The sequence below is a fragment of the Lithobates pipiens genome, unplaced genomic scaffold (assembly GCF_037356315.1).
Source record: "Lithobates pipiens isolate NorthernLeopardFrog02 unplaced genomic scaffold, aLitPip1_a1.2 Scaffold_3, whole genome shotgun sequence".
NCBI classification, from domain to species: Eukaryota; Metazoa; Chordata; class Amphibia; order Anura; family Ranidae; genus Lithobates; species Lithobates pipiens.
This window is the reverse complement of record NW_027507790.1, coordinates 46,982,033-47,003,935: the sequence shown is the minus strand read 5'-3', so window position 1 is coordinate 47,003,935 and position 21,903 is coordinate 46,982,033. Positions and strand designations below refer to the sequence as shown.

The 21,903-nt window shown below is 45.8% G+C and overlaps 1 protein-coding gene across 2 annotated transcripts in view; it reads left to right on the top strand.

Moving 5' to 3' along the window:
* Positions 1-21,903, top strand: part of LOC143940359 (clathrin heavy chain 1-like) — a 253,280-nt gene that overhangs the window by 138,373 nt on the left and 93,004 nt on the right. For both annotated transcript variants that reach the window (XM_077461620.1, XM_077461619.1), the window contains exons 4-6: positions 8,686-8,847; positions 11,883-11,996; positions 20,982-21,155. In XM_077461620.1, coding sequence (XP_077317746.1) covers positions 8,686-8,847; positions 11,883-11,996; positions 20,982-21,155 — 450 coding nt within the window. The remainder of the gene's footprint in view (positions 1-8,685; positions 8,848-11,882; positions 11,997-20,981; positions 21,156-21,903) is intronic.

Genomic DNA, 21,903 nt, shown 5'->3' with positions numbered 1-21,903 from the left:
GCAGTGTGATGCGGGAACCCGCCGCGGATTCGTGGCGTTCCCGCATCGCTCCAGTGTGAACCCAGCCTAATAAGCGATCGTTTTTCTGATCGCTGTATTAGTGTCACAGGTGACGCTAGTTAGGCAGGTAGGTATTTAGGTTCGCCGCAGCTTTTTATAGCGCCAGGGACCCCCATATACTACCGCATAAAGCCCCCTGATTGCCCCCTAGTTAACCCTTTCACCAGTGATCACCATATAACGGTTACAGGTAACGCTGGTTGGTTAGTTATTTTTTTTATAGTTTCAGGGCACCCGCCATTTATTACCTAATAAAGGTTTAACCCCCTGATCACCCGGCGGGTGATATAAGTTTGAGGGTCAGATAAGGTCTGCGTCACCCCAGGCAGCGTCAGGTTAGTGCCAGTACCGCTAACACCCACGCACAAAGCATACACCTCCCTTAGTAATATAGTATCTGATCAGATCTATATTGGCGTCGCCAGCAGTTTAGGTTTCCCAAAACGCATTGTTAGCGGGATCAGCCCAGATACCTGCTAGCACCTGCGTTTAGCCCCTCCGCCAAGCCCAGACCAGCCCACCCAAGTGCAGTATCGATCGATCACTCTCACTTACAAAACACAACACACATAACTGCAGCGTTGGCAGAGTCAGGCCTGATCCCTGCGATCGCTAACAGTTTTTTTTGTAGCGCTTTGATACAGTCGCTGACAGCCTAGGTGCTTTTTTACCTGTGAGTCTCACTAGTGTACCCCTAAATTTAGGGGTGTCTACTTTCCAAAATGGGGTCATTTGGGGGGGGGGGGGTTTGTGCCATCTTGGCATTTTATGGCCTTCAAAACTGCGATAGGTAGTGAGGAGTAAAATCAAAAATTTACACCCTTAGAAATCCTGAAGGCAGTGCTTGGTTTTCGGGGCCCCGTACATGGCTAGGCTCCCAAAAAATCCCACACATGTGGTATCCCCATACTCAGGAGAAGCAGCAGAATTTATTTTGGGGTGTCATTTCACATATGCCCATGGCATGTGTGAGCAATATATCATTTAGTGACAACTTTGTGAAAAAAAAAAAAAGTTTGTAATTTTCCCGCAACTTGTGGCAAAATATAAAATGTTCCATGGACTCAACATGCCTCTCAGCAAATAGCTTGTGGTGTTTACTTTCTAAAATGGGGTCATTTATGGGGGTTTTGTGCCATCTTGGCATTTTATGGCCTTCAAAACTGTAATAGGTAGTGAGGAGTGAAGTCAAAAATTTACGCCCTTAGAAAGCCTGAAGGCGGTGCTTGGTTTTCGGGGCCCCGTACGCGGCTAGGCTCCCAAAAAGTCCCACATATGTGGTATCCCCGTACTCAGGAGAAGCAGCAGAATTTATTTTGGGGTGTCATTTCACATATGCCCATAGCATGTGTGAGCAATATATCATTTAGTGACAACTTTGTGAAAAAAATAAATAAATAAAAGTTTGTAATTTTCCCGCAACTTGTGGCAAATATAAAATATTCCATGGACTCAACATGCCTCTCAGCAAATAGCTTGGGGTGTCTACTTTCTAAAATGGGGTCATTTGTGGGTGTTTTGTGCCATCTTGGCATTTTATGGTCTTCAAAACTGTGATAGGTAGTGAGGAGTGAAATTACAAATGTATGCCCTTAGAAATCCTGAAGGCGGTGCTTGGCTTTCGAGGCCCCGTACGCGGCTAGGCTTCCAAAAAGTCGACCACATGTGGTATCCCCGGACTCAGGAGAAGCAGCAGAATGTATTTTGGGGTACAATTCCACATATAACCATGGCATGTGTGAGCAATATATCATTTAGTGACAACTTTGTATAAAAAAAAAAAAAAATTTTTTTTTGTCATTATTCAATTGCTTGAGGCAAAAAAATAAAATATTCAATGGGCTCAACATGCCTCTTATCAATTTCCTTAGGGTATCTACTTTCCAAAATGGGGTCATTTGGGGGGGGGGTTTGTACTGCCCTGCCAATTAGCACCTCAAGAAATGAGATAGGCAGTCATAAACTAAAAGCTGCGTAAATTCCAGAAAACGTACCTTAGTTTGTAGATGTGACAACTTTTGCGCAAACCAATAAATATACAGTTATTGACTTTTTTTTTTACCAAAGACATGTGGCTGAATACATTTTGGCCTAAATGTATGACTAAAATTGAGTTTATTGGATTTTTCTAATAACAAAAAGTAGAAAATATCATTTTTTTTTCAAAATTTGCGGTCTTTTTACGTTTATATCGCAAAAAATAAAAATCGCAAAGTCAGTCAAATACCTTTAACCACTTCCCACCTGGCCAATGCACATATACGGCCGGGTGGGAGCCGTCTACTCCTGATAGGACGTTCAGGAACGTCCATCAGGAGGAGCGGGATCGCGCGCGTGCGCCCGCGCAGCGGCGCTATCCCGATGCGCCCGTGTCACCGGGACACGGCGCATCTTAGATCGGCAGGAGGGCCCTGTGATTGGCCCTCCTGATCACATGACGGCCGTGTCCAATCACGGCCGTCATGTGATGTAAACAAACAGCCGGTTGCTAGGCAATCGGCTCCTCCTCTCCTCACACAAAGTCATCGCTGAGGAGAGGAGAGCAGATTGCTGCAGCCGGCTGATGATCAGTGAGTATGAGCTGTTTTTTACAGCTTTTTACTCACTGATCTTCAGTCTAGTGTAAACACACAACACACCACACAGTGTAAACACAGTCCCCACATATGTCCCCAAAACATACATGTCCCCAAAAAATAAACACATGTCCCTAATAATAAAAACATGTCCCCCACATATGTCCCACTAAAATCACCTTTCCCAATGATTATGTGCACACATATGTACATGATCATTTGCGTACATATGTCCGTGATCACACAAACCAATTATTATACACTTAACTGAATTTTTTTTACCAAAAACATGTAGCAGAATACATTTTGGCTTAAATTTATGACAAAATTTGATTTTATTGGATTTCTTTTAAAATAGAAAAAAGAAAATATAGTTTTTTTTCCAAATTTCCACTTTTTTGCGCTTATATCGCAAAAAATAAAAACCGGAGTCGTGAATAAATACCACCAAAATAAAGCTCTATTTGTGCGAACAAAATGATAAAAATTTCATTTGGGTACAGTGTAGCATGACCGCGCAATTGTCACTGAAAGCGCTAGAGCGATGAAAGCTGAAAATTGGGCTGGGAAGGAAGGGGGCGAAAGTGCCCTGTATTGTAGTGGTTAAAAGAAAGCTCTATTTGTGGGGGAAAAAAAGGACGCAAATTTTGTTTGGGTACAACATTGCATGACCGCGCAATTACCAGTTAAAGCAGCGCAGTGCCAAATTGTAAAAAGACCTCTGGTCATTGACCAGCAAAATGGTCCGGTCTGAAAGTGGTTAAGGATCCAACAGATAAAAAGTTGGAAACCCAGTTAAAATCTACTTTTTCCATGGCAGGTGCTTTTACTCAGCCTGCAGTCCCTGCAATAGGCCTCTGTCAATCCCTAAAGGACTAATTTAACCACCTTGCGCCCTTTCCAATTCTGACATTTCTCTCCTACATGTAAAATTCATATTTTTTTTGCTAGAAAATTACATAGAACCCCCAAACATTATATATGTTTTTTTTAGCAAAGACCCTAGAAAATACAATGGCAGTTGTTGCAACTTTTTATCTCGCACGGTATTTGCGCAGCAATTTTTCGAACAGGTTTTTTTCATAAAAAAAACTTTCATGCTTTAAAAAAAAGAAAAAAACAGTAAAGTTAGCCCAATTTTTTTGCATAATGTGAAAGATGAAGATACACTGAGTAAATAGATGCCCAACATGTCACGCTTCAAAATTGCATGCACTCGTGGAATGGTGCCAAACTTTGGTGTTTAAAAATCCCCATAGGCGACGCTTTAAAATTTTTAACTGGTTACATGTTTTGCGTTACAGAGGAGGTCCAGGGCTAGAATTATTGCTCTCGCTCTAACGTTTGCAGTGATACCTCACGTGTGGTTTGCACTCCGTTTTCATATGTGGGCGGGACTTACGTATGCATTCGCTTCTGCGTAGAAGCTCACGGGGACAGGGGCGCTTTAAATTTATTTTACTTTTATTTTTTCAGTTTCACACTTTAAAAAAAAAAATTTGATTACTTTTATTCCTATTACAAGGAATGTAAACATCCCTTGTAATAGGAATATGGCATGATCGGACCTATTTACAGTGAGATATGGGGTCAATAAGACCCTATATCTCACCTCCTAGGCTGGGAAGCCTAATATAAAAAAAAAAAAAAACGATCACTGCTTCCCAACAGAGGCGGTGCCGTTATTTAAATGCAGAGGCCGGGCGTGACGTCATAACTTCGCACCAGGCCTCCGAACGATCATAGATACTCTGGCGACCATCTGGTCTGCCGGAAATCTCTATAATCATTATCCGGGGGCCGGCGGATCCTGTGTCTGACTCACCAATGGAAGCCGTGAGTTGGTAGAAGCACCGGCAGGAGGGGGGGGGGGCGTCCCTTCCCCGCCGCCCTTGAGAACGATCAAGCGGTGGAACAGCTGATATGATCATTATTATGGTGCAGGGAATCGCCGGCTGAAAATGCCGATATCTGAATGTCTGCAACCGGGAATTCGAGGCCGTCCCAGGACGTCCTCCCAGTGAGAAGTGGTTAAACAAGGCCTTTAGAGAGTTTCCTGCACAACAAGTTCGGGATTTGGCTGAACTACCAAAAGCATTATGCTTTGCCATAGATGCCATTAAAGATTCTATTCACCAGGCGTCTCGCCTTAGGCTTGTGCATATGCGTAGAATCCTATAGTTAAAAAATTGGTCAGCACCTCCTAATTGGGTTCTCTTTTAATGGGGAGCGACTATTTGCAGAAGACTTGGACAAATATATCCAATTTCTAGTGGGAAATGTACTCATTTGCCAGTCAAAAGAAAGTATAAACAACCTTAATTTAAATGGGCTCTTTCCCCTGCGCCAGGGGCTTCCGCCTCTAGGTAGTGGCGACGGCCTCCGCCGTCAGACTCTAGAGGAAAATCTCAGGGCCAGACCCAGGCTCAAAAGAAGTCCTGGGGTTGGAAATCTGCAAAGCAGAATCCTAAAGCCTCATCATGAAGAGGCAACCACCCTCACCAAGGTGGGGGGGGAAGACGTCTGCAGTTTACAGAAGTCTGGAAAGAGGAAAGTCAGGACAGATGGGTCATCTCCATGGGAAACGCTGGGTACAAGCTGGAATTTCAGGACTTTCCACCGTCTCGCTTCCTGAGGTCAAGCCAAAGATCCAGAGAAAAGAATCAGTTTCAGTCACTAAACCAATTAATATCTCAAGGGGTGATCATATAGATCCCCACAAAAGAGCATGGTTCCCGGGGTTTTATTCAAATCTTTTCATGGTACCAAATCGAGACATGAGACCCATTCTAGATCTAAGAAATTTAAATCAGTTCCTTAAAATCCGTTCCTTTCACATGGAGATGATCAGGTCAGTAGTTTCTATCCTTCTAGGAGAACTTCTGGCATCAATCGACATCAGGGATGCATATCTGCATGTCCCTATATTTCCCGCTCATCAAAAGTTTCTGCGGTTTGAGTTAGAACAGCAACTTTTCCAGTTTGTAGCCCTGTCCTTCAGGCTAGCCACAGAACCCCGGGTGTTCACCAAAGTGCTGGCCCCACCTCTAGCCAGGTTAAGGGCACAGGGCATAACAATTGTGGCATAAGTCGTAGCGTACCTAGACTATCTATTACTAATAGATCAGTCGGTGGCTTGTTTGGAGCAAAGTGTACGTGCTAGAACCAATTATCTGGAAAGTTTTTGGGTTGGACTCTCAACCTAGAGAAATCTTTCTTGATACCGCTAAATAGGCTGGAGTACCTTGGTCTGATCATAGACACAGCCCAGGAAAAGGTGTAATTGCCTCAGGCAAAAATCAACTCCATAAGAGCTGGTTTGTATGGTCAGGTGAAAAGGCGATTTCTCCACTCGCCTTTGTATGAGGTTGCTAGGAACCATGGTGACTTCATTCATTGCAATTCCCTATGCCCAGTTTCATTCAAAACTGTTGCAAAACAGTATCCTGTCTGCTTGGAACAAAACAATTCAAGCTTTAGACTTGCCTATGTGGCTGTCCCCAAGAGTGTCCCGAAGCCTCTCTTGGTTACTAACCCAGAATCTGTTGAATGGAAAATCCTTCAGACCAGTAATCTGGAAAGTAGTAATGACGGATGCCAGCCTTTCAGACTGGGGAGCAGTACTAGAAAAGACAACTGTCCAGGGACAGTGGTCAAGAACTGAAAGAACCTTGCCCATCAATATCCTAGAGATTCGGGGAGTACATCTGGCTCTAAAGGCCTGGACTTTCAGGTTACGGGATTGTCCTGTCAGGATTCAATTCGACAATGCCACAACTGTGGCCTATATCACTCACCAAGGGGGCACCAAAAGCCTCTCAGCGCAGAGAGAGGTGAACCATATTCTAACTTTGGCAGAAAGACTTGTTCCGTCAGTCTTCATTCCAGGAGTAGAGAATTGGTATGCGGACTACTTGAGTCGCCAGCAGTTATTCCCAGGGGAATGGTCTCTTCACCCTGACTTATTTTGGGCTGTTTGCCAAAGATGGGGGACCCCGTACATGGATCTTCTAGCGTCCAGGTTCAACATGAAGTTAAATCAACTTTGTGGCCAGAACAAGGGATCCATTCACAAGGGGAATAGATGCATTGGTGACCCCATGGGATCAGTTCTCACTGATCTATGCATTCCCCTATTCAGTTGCTGCCTCGACTTTTTTGCAGGATCACGCTGGAAAGAAAGCCAGTAATTCTGGTGGCATCCGCATAGCTCAGAAGGTCATGGTATGCAGAAATCGTTAAGATGGCAGTGGAGGACCCATGGCCCCTTCCACCACAGCCAGATCTGCTCTCACAAGGACCGATATTCCATCCTTCCTTACGGTCTCTAAATTTAATGGCTTGGCTATTGAAACCCACATTCTGAAGAAATGTGGGCTTTTCGGTCAGTTATCTCTGTGCTGATTAATGCAAGGAAGCCAGCTTCCAGAACTATATATTAGAGTCTGGAGGGCTTATGTTTCCTGGTGTGAATCCAAGGGTTGGCACCCTCGGAGATATATCATAGGCAGAATTCTTGCCTTTCTACAATTAGGGGTAGAAATGAAATTGGCCTTAAGTAGTATTAAAGGCCAAGTCTCAGCTTTATCAGTCTTATTTAAAAAAGACCACTTGCTACACATTCTTTAGTCTGCGGTTTTATACAAGGGATAATGTGGCTTAATCTGCCCATCAAACCTCCCTTGAACCCTTGGGACTTGAACTTTTGTTTTGTCTGTGTTACAAAAACAGCCATTTGTACCCATACAACATAGTCCTTTTGACAAGGAAGTTGATATTTTTGGTTGCTATATCCTCAGCAAGGAGGTTTTCGGAATTGGCTGCCCTTTCTTGTAAAGAGCCCTATTTGATTTTCCATGAGGACAGAGTGGTGTTACACCCTCGTCCAGGCTCTTTGGCAAAAGTGATTTCAGGTTTTCACCTGAACCAAGATTTTGTCCTGCCATCATTTTTTTCAAAAAACATTTTCCAGGGAAGAAAAGTCATTACATTGTCTTGATGTGGTGAGAGTAGTGAAATAGATTTAAAGGCAACTGCTCAGATTTGTAAGACTGATGTCTTGTTTATTCTGCCAGAAGGTCCTAAGAAATGACAGGCAGGGTCAAAATCCGCTGTCGCTAAATGGATTCGGCAAGTGATAATTCAAACTTATGATTTAAGGCCTAAGATTCCCCCTTTTCAAGTTAAGGTGCAGTCTACCAGGGTGATTAGTGCTTCTTGGGCAGTGCATCATCAGGCCTTCATAGCTCAGATCTGTAAGGCCGCAACTTGGTCTAAAATGCATACATTCACAAAATTTTATCATCGGATGTAAGGAGGTACGAGGATATCGCCTTCGGGCACAGTGTGCTGCATGCTGCAGTATAGGTCCTCAAGTCTGGGGGTTCCCTCCGGGTTGTCTCCCTCCCCTCAAGTAGCATTGCTATGGAACGTCCCATTAAGTAATTAAGACTCTGTGTCCCATGATGCATGATGTAAAATCATTTTCTTGGAGTACATCATGGGACACAGATGTCCCTCCCCTTTATTTGGGGATTTAAGTATATTGCTTTGCTACAAAAACTGATGTGCTCCTGGAAGGAGGAGGTGTTCTATAGAAGGTGGACTTCCTGGATTGGGTATAACCAGTGTCCATTACCTGAAGGTGGCCTATAACCCATTAATTACTTAAGGCCCTGTGTCCCATGATGTACTCCAAGAAAAGGATTTTACGGCTAAGCTGTTATAAAAATCCTATTTTAGAGCATATATAGTCTGTTACATTTACATTTTGTTTTATTTGGTTTCCTATCTCCATTAGAAATATACCTGTTGACTTATCACTAGCGTTAGATCAGTATTTCAGTGCAGCCTCCGTTAATAGTACCTGTTGAGATTACCGTCCTATAGAGTGGATTGTTGTTGTGAGTCACTTCTGCCTTAGACTTTAACTTCGAGAGATGAACAGCAAAGAGCACTCATTGTGAAGCATTATCATGATTGAATGTGTTTGTACATTGCATGTTGTATTTTGATTTGTAATTTGTTTTTTTTTTGTTGTTTTTTTTAGCAAAACAGAGTAGTTGGTGCCATGCAGCTGTATTCTGTGGACAGGAAAGTGTCTCAGCCAATTGAGGGTCATGCTGCAGCTTTTGCGGAATTCAAGATTGAAAGAAATTCAAAACCTTCAACTCTGTTCTGTTTTGCTGTGCGTGGACAAGCAGGGGGCAAAGTAAGAGTTCAGAAATATTTAAGTTGATAAAGCATGCTATTTCAGGACCTAATTACAGGACATAGTGGCTCTTAGTATTGGACCATAGGTATGCAGCTACCTTCAAGGTGATTAAACACTGGCAAACAAAGCTGTAAGAACAGCCCAAGCATAACCCCTCCCACCTCCAGCAAGCTTCAGTATTTTTACCATTGTCCTTGGGTGTATTAGGTATTTCTCTCTTTGCTTTGAGAGAATCGGATCTTTTTGTTTTGCCATTTAATTTTTTTCTTGCTCATACCTGGACAATGCAAGGAAGAAGATGCTGGGCTGGCCTGTAATGTTGCTCTGGGAACTGGATTTTGCACTTTGTGCTTTCCTAAGCACGTAGTGTCTCTAAAGACCCCTTGGGGGTATCAAAAAGAAACTTAATGTACCCTTCTGCACTATGAACAAAAAATAAACAAAACAATAAAAACATATGACACAGGTGTGTATAAACGGAATGTAAAGTAAATATCAAATATGCAGAATACAGCACTGAAAACAAATTCATACATAAATCCTTTCTAACATCCACTCTCAAATGAATGTGCATATCAAAATGATAAAAAAATATCCACCATGAAAAATGAATTAAAAAAATTCTACAAATGTCTAAAGCAATACAAAGTCCAGTGGAGTATTGTCTAAAATTTTCCTCCGCCAGGTATTTTTTGCCAGGTACTTGAATAAGTTACATCAAAACATGTTCCCTCCACCACAACCACTTAACAGACCCATATGCCTATCTAGGAACTAATTGGGCAAACCAGGCTCATGTCAAGTACTTGGGCTGTTATCCACCACTTCCTCTGCTATCCCTTCGCAAATCCGTCGGCTTGATACATGAAAAGGGCACAGGAGCGCTCCAATGGTGTGATAACTTCTGGGTAATTTTATTAAAGATAATAAAAAGTTACTCAGACTGCAAGTAGTCACATTGAAACAAAGTTTTCTGTGGCACGCCAGCCGCTCAAATCCTAAAACTGCTCACAACCCTTCCAAAGCTCTTCCCAATATCAGGCTCCACTCCCCTCCTCCTTGCGGTGGGTTCTTTTGTCATCTTGATATGAATGTTCATTGAAGAGTATATTAGATTAGCACTGATCTATTTATTTGTTTTCTGCTCTGTATTTTGCATATTTGATATCTCCTTAGAGCAGTGGTTCTCAACTCCTGTCCTCAGGACCTACTAAGGTAATGCCTAAAATCTGGCCTTTTAGTGGGTCCTGAGGACAAGAGTTAAGAACTGCCTTAGAGGGTATGCCCAAGGAGGATTAAAACCTGGTTGGAGCTCAGTTCCTAACATCCAACACCAGAATGAGCCTCGTTGCAGTGCACATGTGAAGGATCCTTTCAAGTGTTGGTCTTTGGAATATCTTTTTGGTGATTCCTTGGACACTTAATTTGGTGAAATCATGGTAGGTAAGCAGAGCCTTTTGCTCCAGAAAAAGGCAAAAGCTTCTGAAGGCAAGTCTTCGGTTCTTGGAAAGAGGACTTCCTTTAATTTATCTCAGGTTTTTGGGTCCACATCCAAGCTTTGCCTACATTTTGTTGTAAGATCTGGGCCTCCACCCACCTCTCCCAATGAAGAGAGCTGTCACTTTGCAGAGTAGGGGGATAAATTGCAGCCTTCTGAGAAAAATACATTTCAGATGTCTGGGTTTTGGGTAAACTAACTCAAAGCTTTACCCGCTCACAGCTTCATCCTCCCACCGAGGATCTTTGCTTTGATCCCAGAAAAGGAGAAGTTTTAGGAATTCTGCCCCAACCTGTTCACTGTCCCCAAGGCAAAAAGGAAGCTTTCATCCCATTTTTGATTAGGATGATTCTGTGTATGTTCAGATCCAAAAATTCCCATCTATTGTCCCCCCCATGGGCCTTCTGGCCTCTATGAAAATCAAGGTTGCACACTTGCACATCACTAACCTCACATTAACACTACCTGTGTTTTGTGGTGGGCACACATTACCATTGTTGCTCTTCCTTTCCTGTGCACAGCACCTCAGGTCTTCATCAAGGTGTTGGTCACCTGTCCTATCTCTGCTACACTCTTAGGCTTTCCCCATTGTGGGATATTTGGTGATCTACCGCTGGAAGTAAGGCCGGTCCAGGCCTTGTCAGTCAATGTCTGTTGAAGAGTGCGCATCCTGCAGAGGTTTGGTTAGTGCTGGAATCGACCCACTCCTTAGGGTATCTGGGCCTTTCCAGTCCAGTGCTGTAATATCTTCAAGATGCACAGATATACCATACACAGCTTTGCCAGTAGTTCATTGAGTCTTTTGGTGTTCAACTTCCTGCTCGTACAAGGTACAAGCAGACAGCTTACACAGGCCATCTGGTAGAACCCTGCGATCTACCGATCACGTGTGAAATGCTTTCGAGGCTCGTAACTAAAAATATTAAAGGCACATTTTTTTTTTTTTTTACCTGCAAAAAGATGTGCTTGCATTTAATATTTATTTTTATTTTTTTTATTTTTTTTACAGAAGTGAACTTATTCTTTTGACATCTCTATATGTTACTTGTAAAATTACAAATTTTTGCTTTAAGCCTGCTTTGTGAGGCCTATTCTAAATACATGGCAGCACAGCAATGCATGCTATTTAATGCATGTTTGCAAAAAACACATTAGTGTAAATGGGCCAAAATTGTGACAAAGTCATAGATAATGTGTGTGAAGAAAAACCTGAAAGGTGACATTGTAGAAACGGGCTGCATTTCCATTGCTTTGCAGAGGTCATCTCCATCGTATCTCTTAAGCCCCTTACCTATCTTTGTAGGCATTTGGGGAGCTGTGAACATGTGGACACATGTTGGGTATGCTTTTTTTTTTATTTGTTTGTGTTTAAATATGTCCGCAAATAGCGTTATCGCCCTGCACATTTGAGCTGACAGGCTTTTCAGAGTACCTAATTACTCAGGAGACAACAAGAACAAGCAAAAAAGAAAATGTAATATTTACTAACTTAATTTTTTACCTGTAGCCAAGCTTCTGTTTCATATAATTCCAGCTACACATCATAGAAGTTGGACAGCCCGCTAATGGAAATCAGCCATTCACCAAAAAAGCTGTAGATGTCTTCTTTCCTCCAGAAGCTCAGACAGACTTTCCTGTGGCTATGCAGGTAAGAAGTTTTAAAACCTGTTAGAATTACAGTCCTAACTCCCATAACCAATATAAATAGGGTATTTCTAAGCTGGCTATAGACGGTTCGACACGGCCGGTTCAGCAGGGACCGGTCGAGATTCAAACCATGTATGGGAATGCTAATTGTACCCAAGTCAATCCATTAATCAACTTGGGTGCAACTAGCATGTCAGATTTTAAGGATGTGATTATTGCCAGGGGCCCTTCTCCCCTGACGAATTAGATAGGTCTGTCTTCTTTTTTTTTATTTTTTTTATAAGATCTTTTTTGAGTTTTTCATAAGCATACAGACTGCCCCATGCGGGCCAAACATTACCCACACAGGGGCACATTCCTGCTGCGGCAACAGCCACAGCAAGGCACATCCTATAACAAACAACAATCTACCTCTGAGGCAGCAACATGCCGCAACACATCAGAGCAACACAACTTAATCATACCTATCTAAACCCCAATATGGGGAGAGTTTAGTTCAGGAGATTCTGTGCACGGTAAAATTACATAATATGAGATAAGAGTATTTGGGTCAGTCTATCCGCATACTAACATCACATTGTTAACCTAGGAATTGTCTACTGCAACAGTTGCCGTAGTGTCATCGTCTAACCAGCAGGACCACACCTTCTCAAATTTTTGCGGGAAACCCGTGCCTGAATAGGTGGCTTTATAAAGGGGCAAACTGGTGTTCACCAGGTTTTTCCAGAACTTGGGGAGGGGGGGGGGGGGTCGATTGTTTCCAGTGCATAGCGATGGCCTTGTGCACATAATACAATAACAGGGACATGAGTATCTTCCTAGCTCTAAGTATCGGCAGTTGTTCCACAAGCCCCAGCAGACAATATTTAGGATCATAAGGGATACTAGTCTTAGTAGTTTGAACTATCACCCGGAACACCTCCCACCAATAATGTACAACCGCCGGGCAGGCACAGAAAATGTTAAAGAAGTCTCCTGGCTGATAGGAGCAGCGCCAGCACGTCGGGGAATGCGCCGGCAACATCTGGTGCAGTCTGTGGGGTGTGTAGTGAGCTCTGTGTATAATTTTGTATTGGACCAGTTTCTCTGGCTGAGATCAGAAGGGATAATGGAAAATCCCAAATCTTACTCCAGTCATCCTCATTCAGCCTCGGTATGTCCTCCACCCATTTCCTGCGGAGGGAGGACAGCTCGGGGAGAGCAGCAACCAGCAGAGACCCATATATCTGAGACATGGGTTTCTCCAAGCCTTTCACCCTAAGGGTGGATTCAAGCTCAGAATATTCCAGGACAACTGGTTGACCCAAAAACTGACACCTATAAGTATGCGCGATTTGGCGATATCTGAAATGGGTCTGTGCCGGTTTATTAAATTTGGTACGCATCACAGGAAAGGGAGTGAGTTCCCCGTCGGTGACAACATGCTCAAGAGTCAGTACTTTGTATTTAGCCCAGGCCTGTGGATCCGGGATGGTACTGAACTGTGAAAGGTTTGGGTTCAGCCACAGGAGGGTGTGAGGATACCAGGAGTATGGTAGGGGTGCCCTCAGTGCCTCTCCCACCCTCCACGCCCTCATGGTGGTGCGCATAGAGGGGGTGAGGCAGTGAGGTGTTTTTGGCCCCCTGAATATCAACCCCTTCAATGCCTCCAGAGACCCCCCTATAGCTGCCTTCAGCACCGTTGCAGAGTTGGTCAGATCGGGCTGCAACCACCAATAAGCGGTTACAAGTTGGGTGGCCAAGAAATATTTGTGACAATCAGGGAGAGCCAAACCCCCACTGCCCACAGGCCTGGTGAGAGTGGTGTATTTAAATCTAGGGGTGCTTGACCCCCAGATAAAGGAGAGGAAGATTTGCCGAAGGCAGTCAAAAAAGGTTTTATTAAGCCATTGAGGGGAGTTCCTAAATATGTACGTAAGCTTGGGGAGGACCTTAATTTTTAGAAGGTTAATGCGCCCAATGAGGTAGAGGGGAAGATTACCCCATGCCCGCAGTTTGGATTTGATCCCTATCAGGACAGGTTCAAGATTGAGCCGGACAAAGTCCCGGCTTTCTCTTGAGACAATAATACCTAAATAGGTAAATTCATCAACCCACTGAAGCGGGGTAGAGGAGGGTGAGGTCCTGGTCCCCTCATCCACCGGGAAGAGCTGAGATTTATGCCAATTCACCCTCAACCCGGTGAAGGTGGAGAAGGAGTCCATGACCCCGAGCGCACCCCACAGAGAATCACCAGGATCATTTAGAAAAAGTAATAGATCATCTGCATAGAGAGCCACTCTCTCCTCCAACCATCCCACCCAAAGACCCCTGACCTCGGCCGAGCTCCTAAGAACCTCAGCAATAGGTTCCATGGCTGGGGAGAGAGGGCAACCCTGCCTGGTGCCCCTCTGCAGGGGGAACAACGGATACAGGGAGCCATTCAGTTTAATGCATGCTAGGGGACCAGTGTATAGCGTACGTATCCAAGCAATAAACCTCAGTGCGAAATCCATTCTTCTAAGCACCTCCCACAGATACACCCATTCCACTGTATCAAATGCCTTTTCCATATCAAGAGTGGCAATGGTCCTAGTGCCTTGATTAGCATGGGGGGCATGAATGTTGAACAGTCTGTATGTTGATGTCTGTGGACCTGCCTGGCATGAAGCCTGTTTGATCAGTCTATCAGAGATTTGATTACTTTATTAAGTCTGGTGGCCAATAATTTGGTTAGTATTTTTAAGTCACAGTTCAGGAGCGCTATTGGGCTGTAGGAGACGCACTGCTTGGGGTCCTTATTAGGTTTGGGAATGAGAACAATATGGGCCTCCCTCATAGAGGCCGGCATAGAGCCCTGTTGGAGACAGGCTCGATACATCTGGGCCAACCTGGGGGCAAGCAGCTCCACGTGGGCTCTAATATTCTATGGGTAAGCCATCAGGCCCCAATGGCCATCGCGACCTCCTCTGGTGTCTCCGAGACAAGGAGCTGTCGCTCTGAGTCCGAGAGCCACCCTAATGCCTGGGTGTCCAGCATAGATGTCATGGGTGTGGGGTCAAACCCATCTGGGAGAGAGGAGACATATAGAGAGGCATAAAACCCGGTAAAAGCAGATAGAATATCCTCCGGGGAGGTAACCAGTGTTCCCTCTGGCGTGAGTATTTCTGGTATAACCGCTAGGGGCCTGTCCTGCTGTGCCAGCATCGCTAGTAATTTGCTGTTCTTGCCTCATGTTCAAAATACCTCTGTCTATCTTGTATACCAAGCCTGGCGGCGTCTGAGACTTGAAGATGCAGCTCTCGCCTAAAAGAGGAAAGGTGCTCGAAGTTGGGGACCGTTGCCAAGGCCGAGTATTGATTCAAGGCCTCCTCAACATTGTACTGCAGGTCAGAGACCTTGTCCCCAAGTTCTGCCCTAACAGCCGCCACCACAGAGATATATTGCCCCCTGCAATGGGCCTTAGAAGCATCCCATGTTGTCCCCAGGGAGGCTGACCCCGCATTGTGCACCCAGTAGTCCCGCAAGGAGGGAGAAGCTCATTCATGAACTGGCACATTGTTGATCCAATGGAGCTGTAGCCTCCAAAGGGCTTTACTCCTTGTCTTGTTGGTCCTAATAATAAGTTTAAGGGGATGATGGTCCGATAGGCCAGAAGGAAGGTAACTGGCGTCCTGGACATTATCCAGAAGAGTATCGTTAGCAAAGGCCAAGTCGATTCGGGAGGAAGTTTTAAATGTGGATGAGAAGCAGGAATACGTTCTATCCTGGGGATGGAGCCACCTCCATATCTCTTGGAATTCTCTTGCCTGGGCCCACGCACCAAGATCAGGATTGAAGGTAGACTGCGGAGAGGGTCTATCGAGGTCACGGGACATTGTGGCATTAAAATCCCCCATGATCAGGACACCTGCCGGGCAATGCGAAGCCAGCTTCTCATATATTGTGTACAGAAGGAGGCAGATAGACATTCACAATAACATATTTCTTGTTATATATACTCAACACCACCATAGCAAATTTCCCCTGGGGATCTAGATGAACCTTATGAATTGCACATGGCACCCGTTTGCTAATTGGTATAGATACCCCTCGAGAATATGAGGAGTAGGTCACATGAAGCGCCCTTTGCACTCAGGGTTTTTTCAGAGCCAGAACCTTACTACCAGTTAAGTGTGTCTCTTGTAACAGGACTATATTGGGCCTATGCATTTTTTCAATATTGAAATAATAACGAACGCTTGAATTTGGAGTTGAGTCCCCTGACGTTCCACGATTTAGTCAGCGACTCAGCCTCTGAGGGGGCCATCATGGAACACGCAGGATGAGCCTAATCAACCAGTATATGCGAACAAACCCATATTTGGTACACCTATTCATCAACATCTGAGCAGCACAGTACTTAAGCATTACTTTAAGGCAGAAAAAACCCTCTCCCCAGAACACATAACACCCTAACACCCTACCCAGACATCATAAAAACAAAGCTCAATGGCCGAAAAATAGGCCAGAGAGCCATACCAACCGATGTAGGGCCTTAACTAAAACAAAAATATACAATCAGTAGGTCCCTGGAACCCTTGGATCTGGGCCGTGGGGCCGGCGATGGACAGTCCTTCCTAAGAGAGTCCGTCACGGTTTTCGGGAGGAGAATCCAGATGTGTAGGGGGGAAACAGGGAGGGAGGGGTAAACGGGGAGCGCTTCCGAACAAAGGTGGGTTCAGTCCGTGGCATTAATTTGGAGCTCCTTAGGCAGGAGTAAGTAACAGTATAGCCCGCAGCGTAAGGCACAACACATGGAGCATGGAGAAAGTGTGGCGCATTAGGGTGGGAAGGGCCGGGGACAAAGAGCTGTCAGTGCTGGGATTCTGCTAGAGACAAATCGTGTACAGAAGAAGAGGAATATTTAGCAACTTCCAGCTTGCTTCACTCGGCCGCTTTCCTTCCGACCGATCAACGTTAGCGGGCATCCAGCCACGCCGCCGCAGCCTCCGGAGTGTCAAAAAACCGAGTGTGGTCACCATCAGTGATTCGTAGCCTGCTGGGATACAAAAGGCCGAAACGAATTCCTCTCTCGCGGAGCCGGCGTCTCACATCGTTAAAGGATTTGCGTCTTTGCTGTACTTCCTGAGAGAAGTCCGGGAAAAAGAGCAGTCTGGTATTTTCATACTTGATTTCAGGCATGGTACGAGCCCCCGCCAAGATGCGGTACCGATCGCGGTAGTTTAGCAGCCATAGCAGGAAAGGGCGTGGAGGTGCCCCAGGCCTCGGAGGGAGCGGTGGGACCCTGTGGGCTCTCTCCACCACAAAGGTGGGCGGCATCTCCCCCAGGTCGAACAGGGTGGACAAGAGCCGCTCAGTGAACTCCGCGAGTCTAGGGCCCTCCGCCCGCTCAGGGAGTCCAAGTATGCAGATATTGTTTCGTCTGAGGCGATTTTCGGTATCTATTGCTCGCTCCTGGAGTGCTTTCACCTGGATCTGTGAGGCCTTCACTTCCCTGGAATCTGAGCGAACCGTGTCTTCCACCACGGAGACCCTGTCCTCCACCTCGGTGACACGCGAGCGAAATTTGTCCATATCCTGGTGGATGAGGCCGACATCTACAGTCAGAAAATCGATCTTAGCTGTCAGGGTTTCTTTACAGGACATTATGGCTGCCAGAATCTCCGCTCCTGTGGGAGCCCCCACCTCCCCTGAGGCCGGGCGCCATCCTAGCCGCGGAGCTCCTTGTAGATGAGGCAGAAGCCGGTGGGGGGGCACGAGAGGAACTGGAGCCAGACTTGGAACAGCGGGTCTTAGGGTGGCCCATCCAAGGTGCACCCCGATATATAAGAGGATCCGGGGGGGTCTGCAGGCTGAGAACCTGCGTCCCAGCAACAAAGTGAGGGCTGTATCGGTGGTATTGGGCCGGGACAGGAGCAGAGTCTCTTCACCAAGGGGCAGCAGTCCAGTGCCCGGGTGCCGGTTACAGGTTAGACTGTAGAGGGGTATTCCACTGCTTGCACAGGAACAGGCCCTTCACCAGAGCACAGCCCTCATGGGGGGGGGGGGGGGGAGACACAGGGAGGGGAATGAGTAGTTTCAGGGCACAGGGTGAAGCTCAGGAGGACACGGTAATATCACTGCCCTATTGAGCCTGAGGGTGGAGGATGAACCCGGGGAGCAGGCCTCAAGTTGGCGCCTGTGTGCAGTCCCAATGGATCCCACCACCTCCCCTAGTCCCAGACCAACCCCGTCCCAGAGGTCACCAACAAAAATGCAGGACTCCGATGCTTCACCGCCCGCAGATTGCAGCTCCGGAGCTCAAGGATGGTGAAGGCAGAGTGGGCCCCAAGATGGTGGCAGGCCCCTGATGCGTGGATCCAGCCGTGGACCCTCAAAGAGCAATCGGTCCGCCGGGCTCCACAATATTAGGTGGGGTGACTGTGGCTAATGTCAAGCGGCCCCTAGGACGAGCCCGGAGTCCCCCCAGGCATAAGGGAAGGGAGGATGGCTCCGGATTGTCAGGCCGCAAGATGGCAGGCTGCGAGCTCCCGGGAGCAGGCACCGCTCCTCCCTGGAAATCCCTCAGGCTTCTTCACCGACCTGTATCCCCCGGGGGGACAGCCGACCCCTGATCCTCGATGCTCCGCGGATCAGGGCACCTGAGCCCGAGGATGCCGGAGGTGGAGTAGGCCGCAAGATGGCGGCGATCCCCGGAGTGAGAAGCCGGTTGCGGCCCTGTAGAACCTCACCCGGCCCACCGCACTTCCCAATTTCTGTCGGGGCTGGTGCAGGAGACTTGCTTGGCCCTATAGGGAGAGTTTGGAGGCTCCCCAGGTGCTGAGAAGGCAGGATGGATGCGGATGAAAACAGGATTTGCGGAGCTCCTCCAAAACACGTCTTCTGCCGGCTACATCCGGACACGCCCCCAGATAGGTCTGTCTTTAGTTTTCCCAGCAGGAAGGCGCCAGGTACTTCTCTAGTAGCCAGTCTACTGATAAAAATCTATAAACAATATAGAGAGGTGCTCCTTCCCATTCTTTTTAAAACCCTTAAGGATGAATGCTCACATAGCACCCTGTTAAAATTCATGCTGTGGCTCCTAATTGTCATTGTCAAATAGCTAGCCCCTCTCCTCCCACTGCTATCCGACAATGGGGTACTAATGAGATCAGTTTCTGACTGATGGCACAGAGGAAAGGGTTTGGTATAGACGCAAGGCTCGCATTTGGCTTTTTTGATGCATCCATTGTGGAATGGTTTATTATTGATGCCTGTGCATAGCACTCTTTCATGCAGAGTGATTACTAGTAGTTGCGATTTTCCTGCACTTCATGCACTGGTAAAAAAACATAAAATGAGTATTATACATTAAGCTTAAATGTACTCCCATCCCCATTCTAAGCCTATTCTATCTACCCTGTAAAAGAAAAGATGTTTACTTGCCTATTCTGAATTTTCTCCGTTCACACAATTTCTCCAGCACCAGCTTCAGTGTAGAGGAGAGATTGCCAACAACTGCTGCAGAGGCTGTGCAATGACGTTACCTATAGGCTTACTATTGGGCATCCGTTGTTGGCTGTTACTCCTCTACACTGAAGCCAGTGTTGGGACCCGATCATGTGACTGGACAGGAGCTAGCTTTAGAAAAGGTAAGTATCAGTATTGTTTCTTTTACAGGGTAGATGGAGTAGGCTTAGATTGGGGATGGGAGTAGATTTAAGCTTCCATTTTAACAAAAAGGGGGGGGGGAAATGCTAAAATTTGACATGCTAACTAATATATATATCTGTATCTACTCCACTTCCGACACCTTTTCCCATCGTGCAGCTCGAGTCGTGCATGCGAAGTAGGAAACCAGGAAGTGAAGCCGCAAGGCTTCACTTCCTGATTCCTTTACTGAAGATGGTCGCGCCTGCACCCGAGAGCCGAGGGACAGGTCTGCTTCGGGTGCCGACATCGCCAGTGCCCTGGACAGGTATGTGTCCTTATTTTAAAAGTCAGCAGCTGCAGTATTTGTAGCTGCTGACTTTAAAAAAATAAATTAAATTAGGCGGAACTACGCTTTAAGTGCACGTGCTCAGCGTCCTATCCGTGTGTGGCAGCAACTAGGTGAGTAGTACAAAGACAAGTGCATGTCGTGATCTGGGACTGCATGAGTGCTGCCGGCACTGGGGAGCTACAGTTCATTGAGGGAACTATGAATGCCATCATGTACTGTGACATACTGAAGCAGAGCATGATCCCCTCCCTACGGATACTGGGCTGCGGGGCAGAATTCCAACATAATGACCCCAAACACACCTCCAAGAGAACCACTGCCTTGCTAAAGAAGCTGAGGGTAAAATTGTTGAACTGACCAAGCATATATCCAGACCTAAACCCTATTGAGGATCTGTGGGGCATCCTCAAATGGAAGGTGGAGGAACGCGCAAGGTCTCCAACATCCACCAGCACCGTGATGTCATGGAGGAGTGGAAGAGGACCCCTGTGGCAACCTGTGAAGATATGGTGGACTCCATGCCCAAGAAGGTTAAGGCGGTGCTGGAAAATTATGGTAGCCACACAAAATATTGACACTTTGGGCCCAATTTGCATATTTTCACTTAGAAGTGTACTCACTTTTTTGCCAGCGGTTTAGATATTAATGGCCGTGTGTTGTGTTATTTTGAGGGGACAGCAAATTTACACTGTTATACAGGCTGTACACTCACTACTTTACATTGTAGCACAGTATTGTCACATGAAAAGGTATAATAAAATATTTACAAAAATGTGTGGGGTTAGTCACTTTTGTGTGTGAGAGTGTGTGTGTGTGTGTATGTGTGTGTGTGTGTATATAATTTATTAATAGAGAGATTATCACCATAGGCTCCTGTAATAGTCCATTATGTTACTATTGTTCTCAGTTCTCAAGTCATATCGAGCAGGGTACTCTTTATTTTATGGTATCACTTATATGGCATATTATTAATACATGTATATTTAAGATACATTTTAAAATGCTTTTATTTTTAATGCTCAGATTGGCACCAAACATGGAGTGATCTACTTAATTACAAAATATGGCTATATCCACATGTATGACCTGGAGTCTGGGGCCTGCATTTATATGAACAGAATCAGCGCGGATACAATCTTTGTGACTGCGCCTCATGAACCTACCTCTGGAATTATTGGCGTGAATAAAAAAGGGCAGGTAAGAAAATCTTAACATATTATACATGGTTGCAATTTCACTTGTAATTTCTTCCAACATCTATCATCATATACAATATTCAGTAAAATCTATATGCAGTCATTTCAGAAATCCTTTTGGGATGCCAAAACACTCTTTAAACACTGAGGGAACTATGCTATCTTAATTGTACAGTATAGGGCACTGGCTAGGTGATTTCGGACCCTAGGTTATAGGCTGCTACCTTCAGGTAATTTGACATTTTAGCAAAGCATTTGGACATGCCCAAAAAAGTATGCATACTTTAAAGGGGTTGTAAACCTTTGTGGTTTTTCACCTCAGTGCATTCCATGCATTGAGGTGAAAAACCTCTTGCAGTGCAGCAGCCCTGCAGTGCCCCCGTTTTACTTACCTGAACCCTTTTTATTTTATTTTTATTTTTTTCTTGCGCCGGGAAGAGCACACCAGCTCTAGCCGGTGTCTTGTGTCCTGATTGGCTAGATTGATAGTAGCGCAGCCATTCGCTCCAGCTGCTGTCAATCAAATCCAATGATGCGGGGCCGAGTCCCGCATTCGTGTCTGGATGCAAATGCTGGACTCAGGAGCGCGCCCGCAAGGTAACCCCATCGGGGAATCGCTTCTCCTAGGGGGTTATCTGATGCGGGGAGGAGCCGAGAGAGCCACCAGGGCACCCCAGAAGAGGATATTCACGGCCACTCTGTGCAAAACGAGCTGCACAGTGGAGGTAAGTATGACATGTTTGTTATTT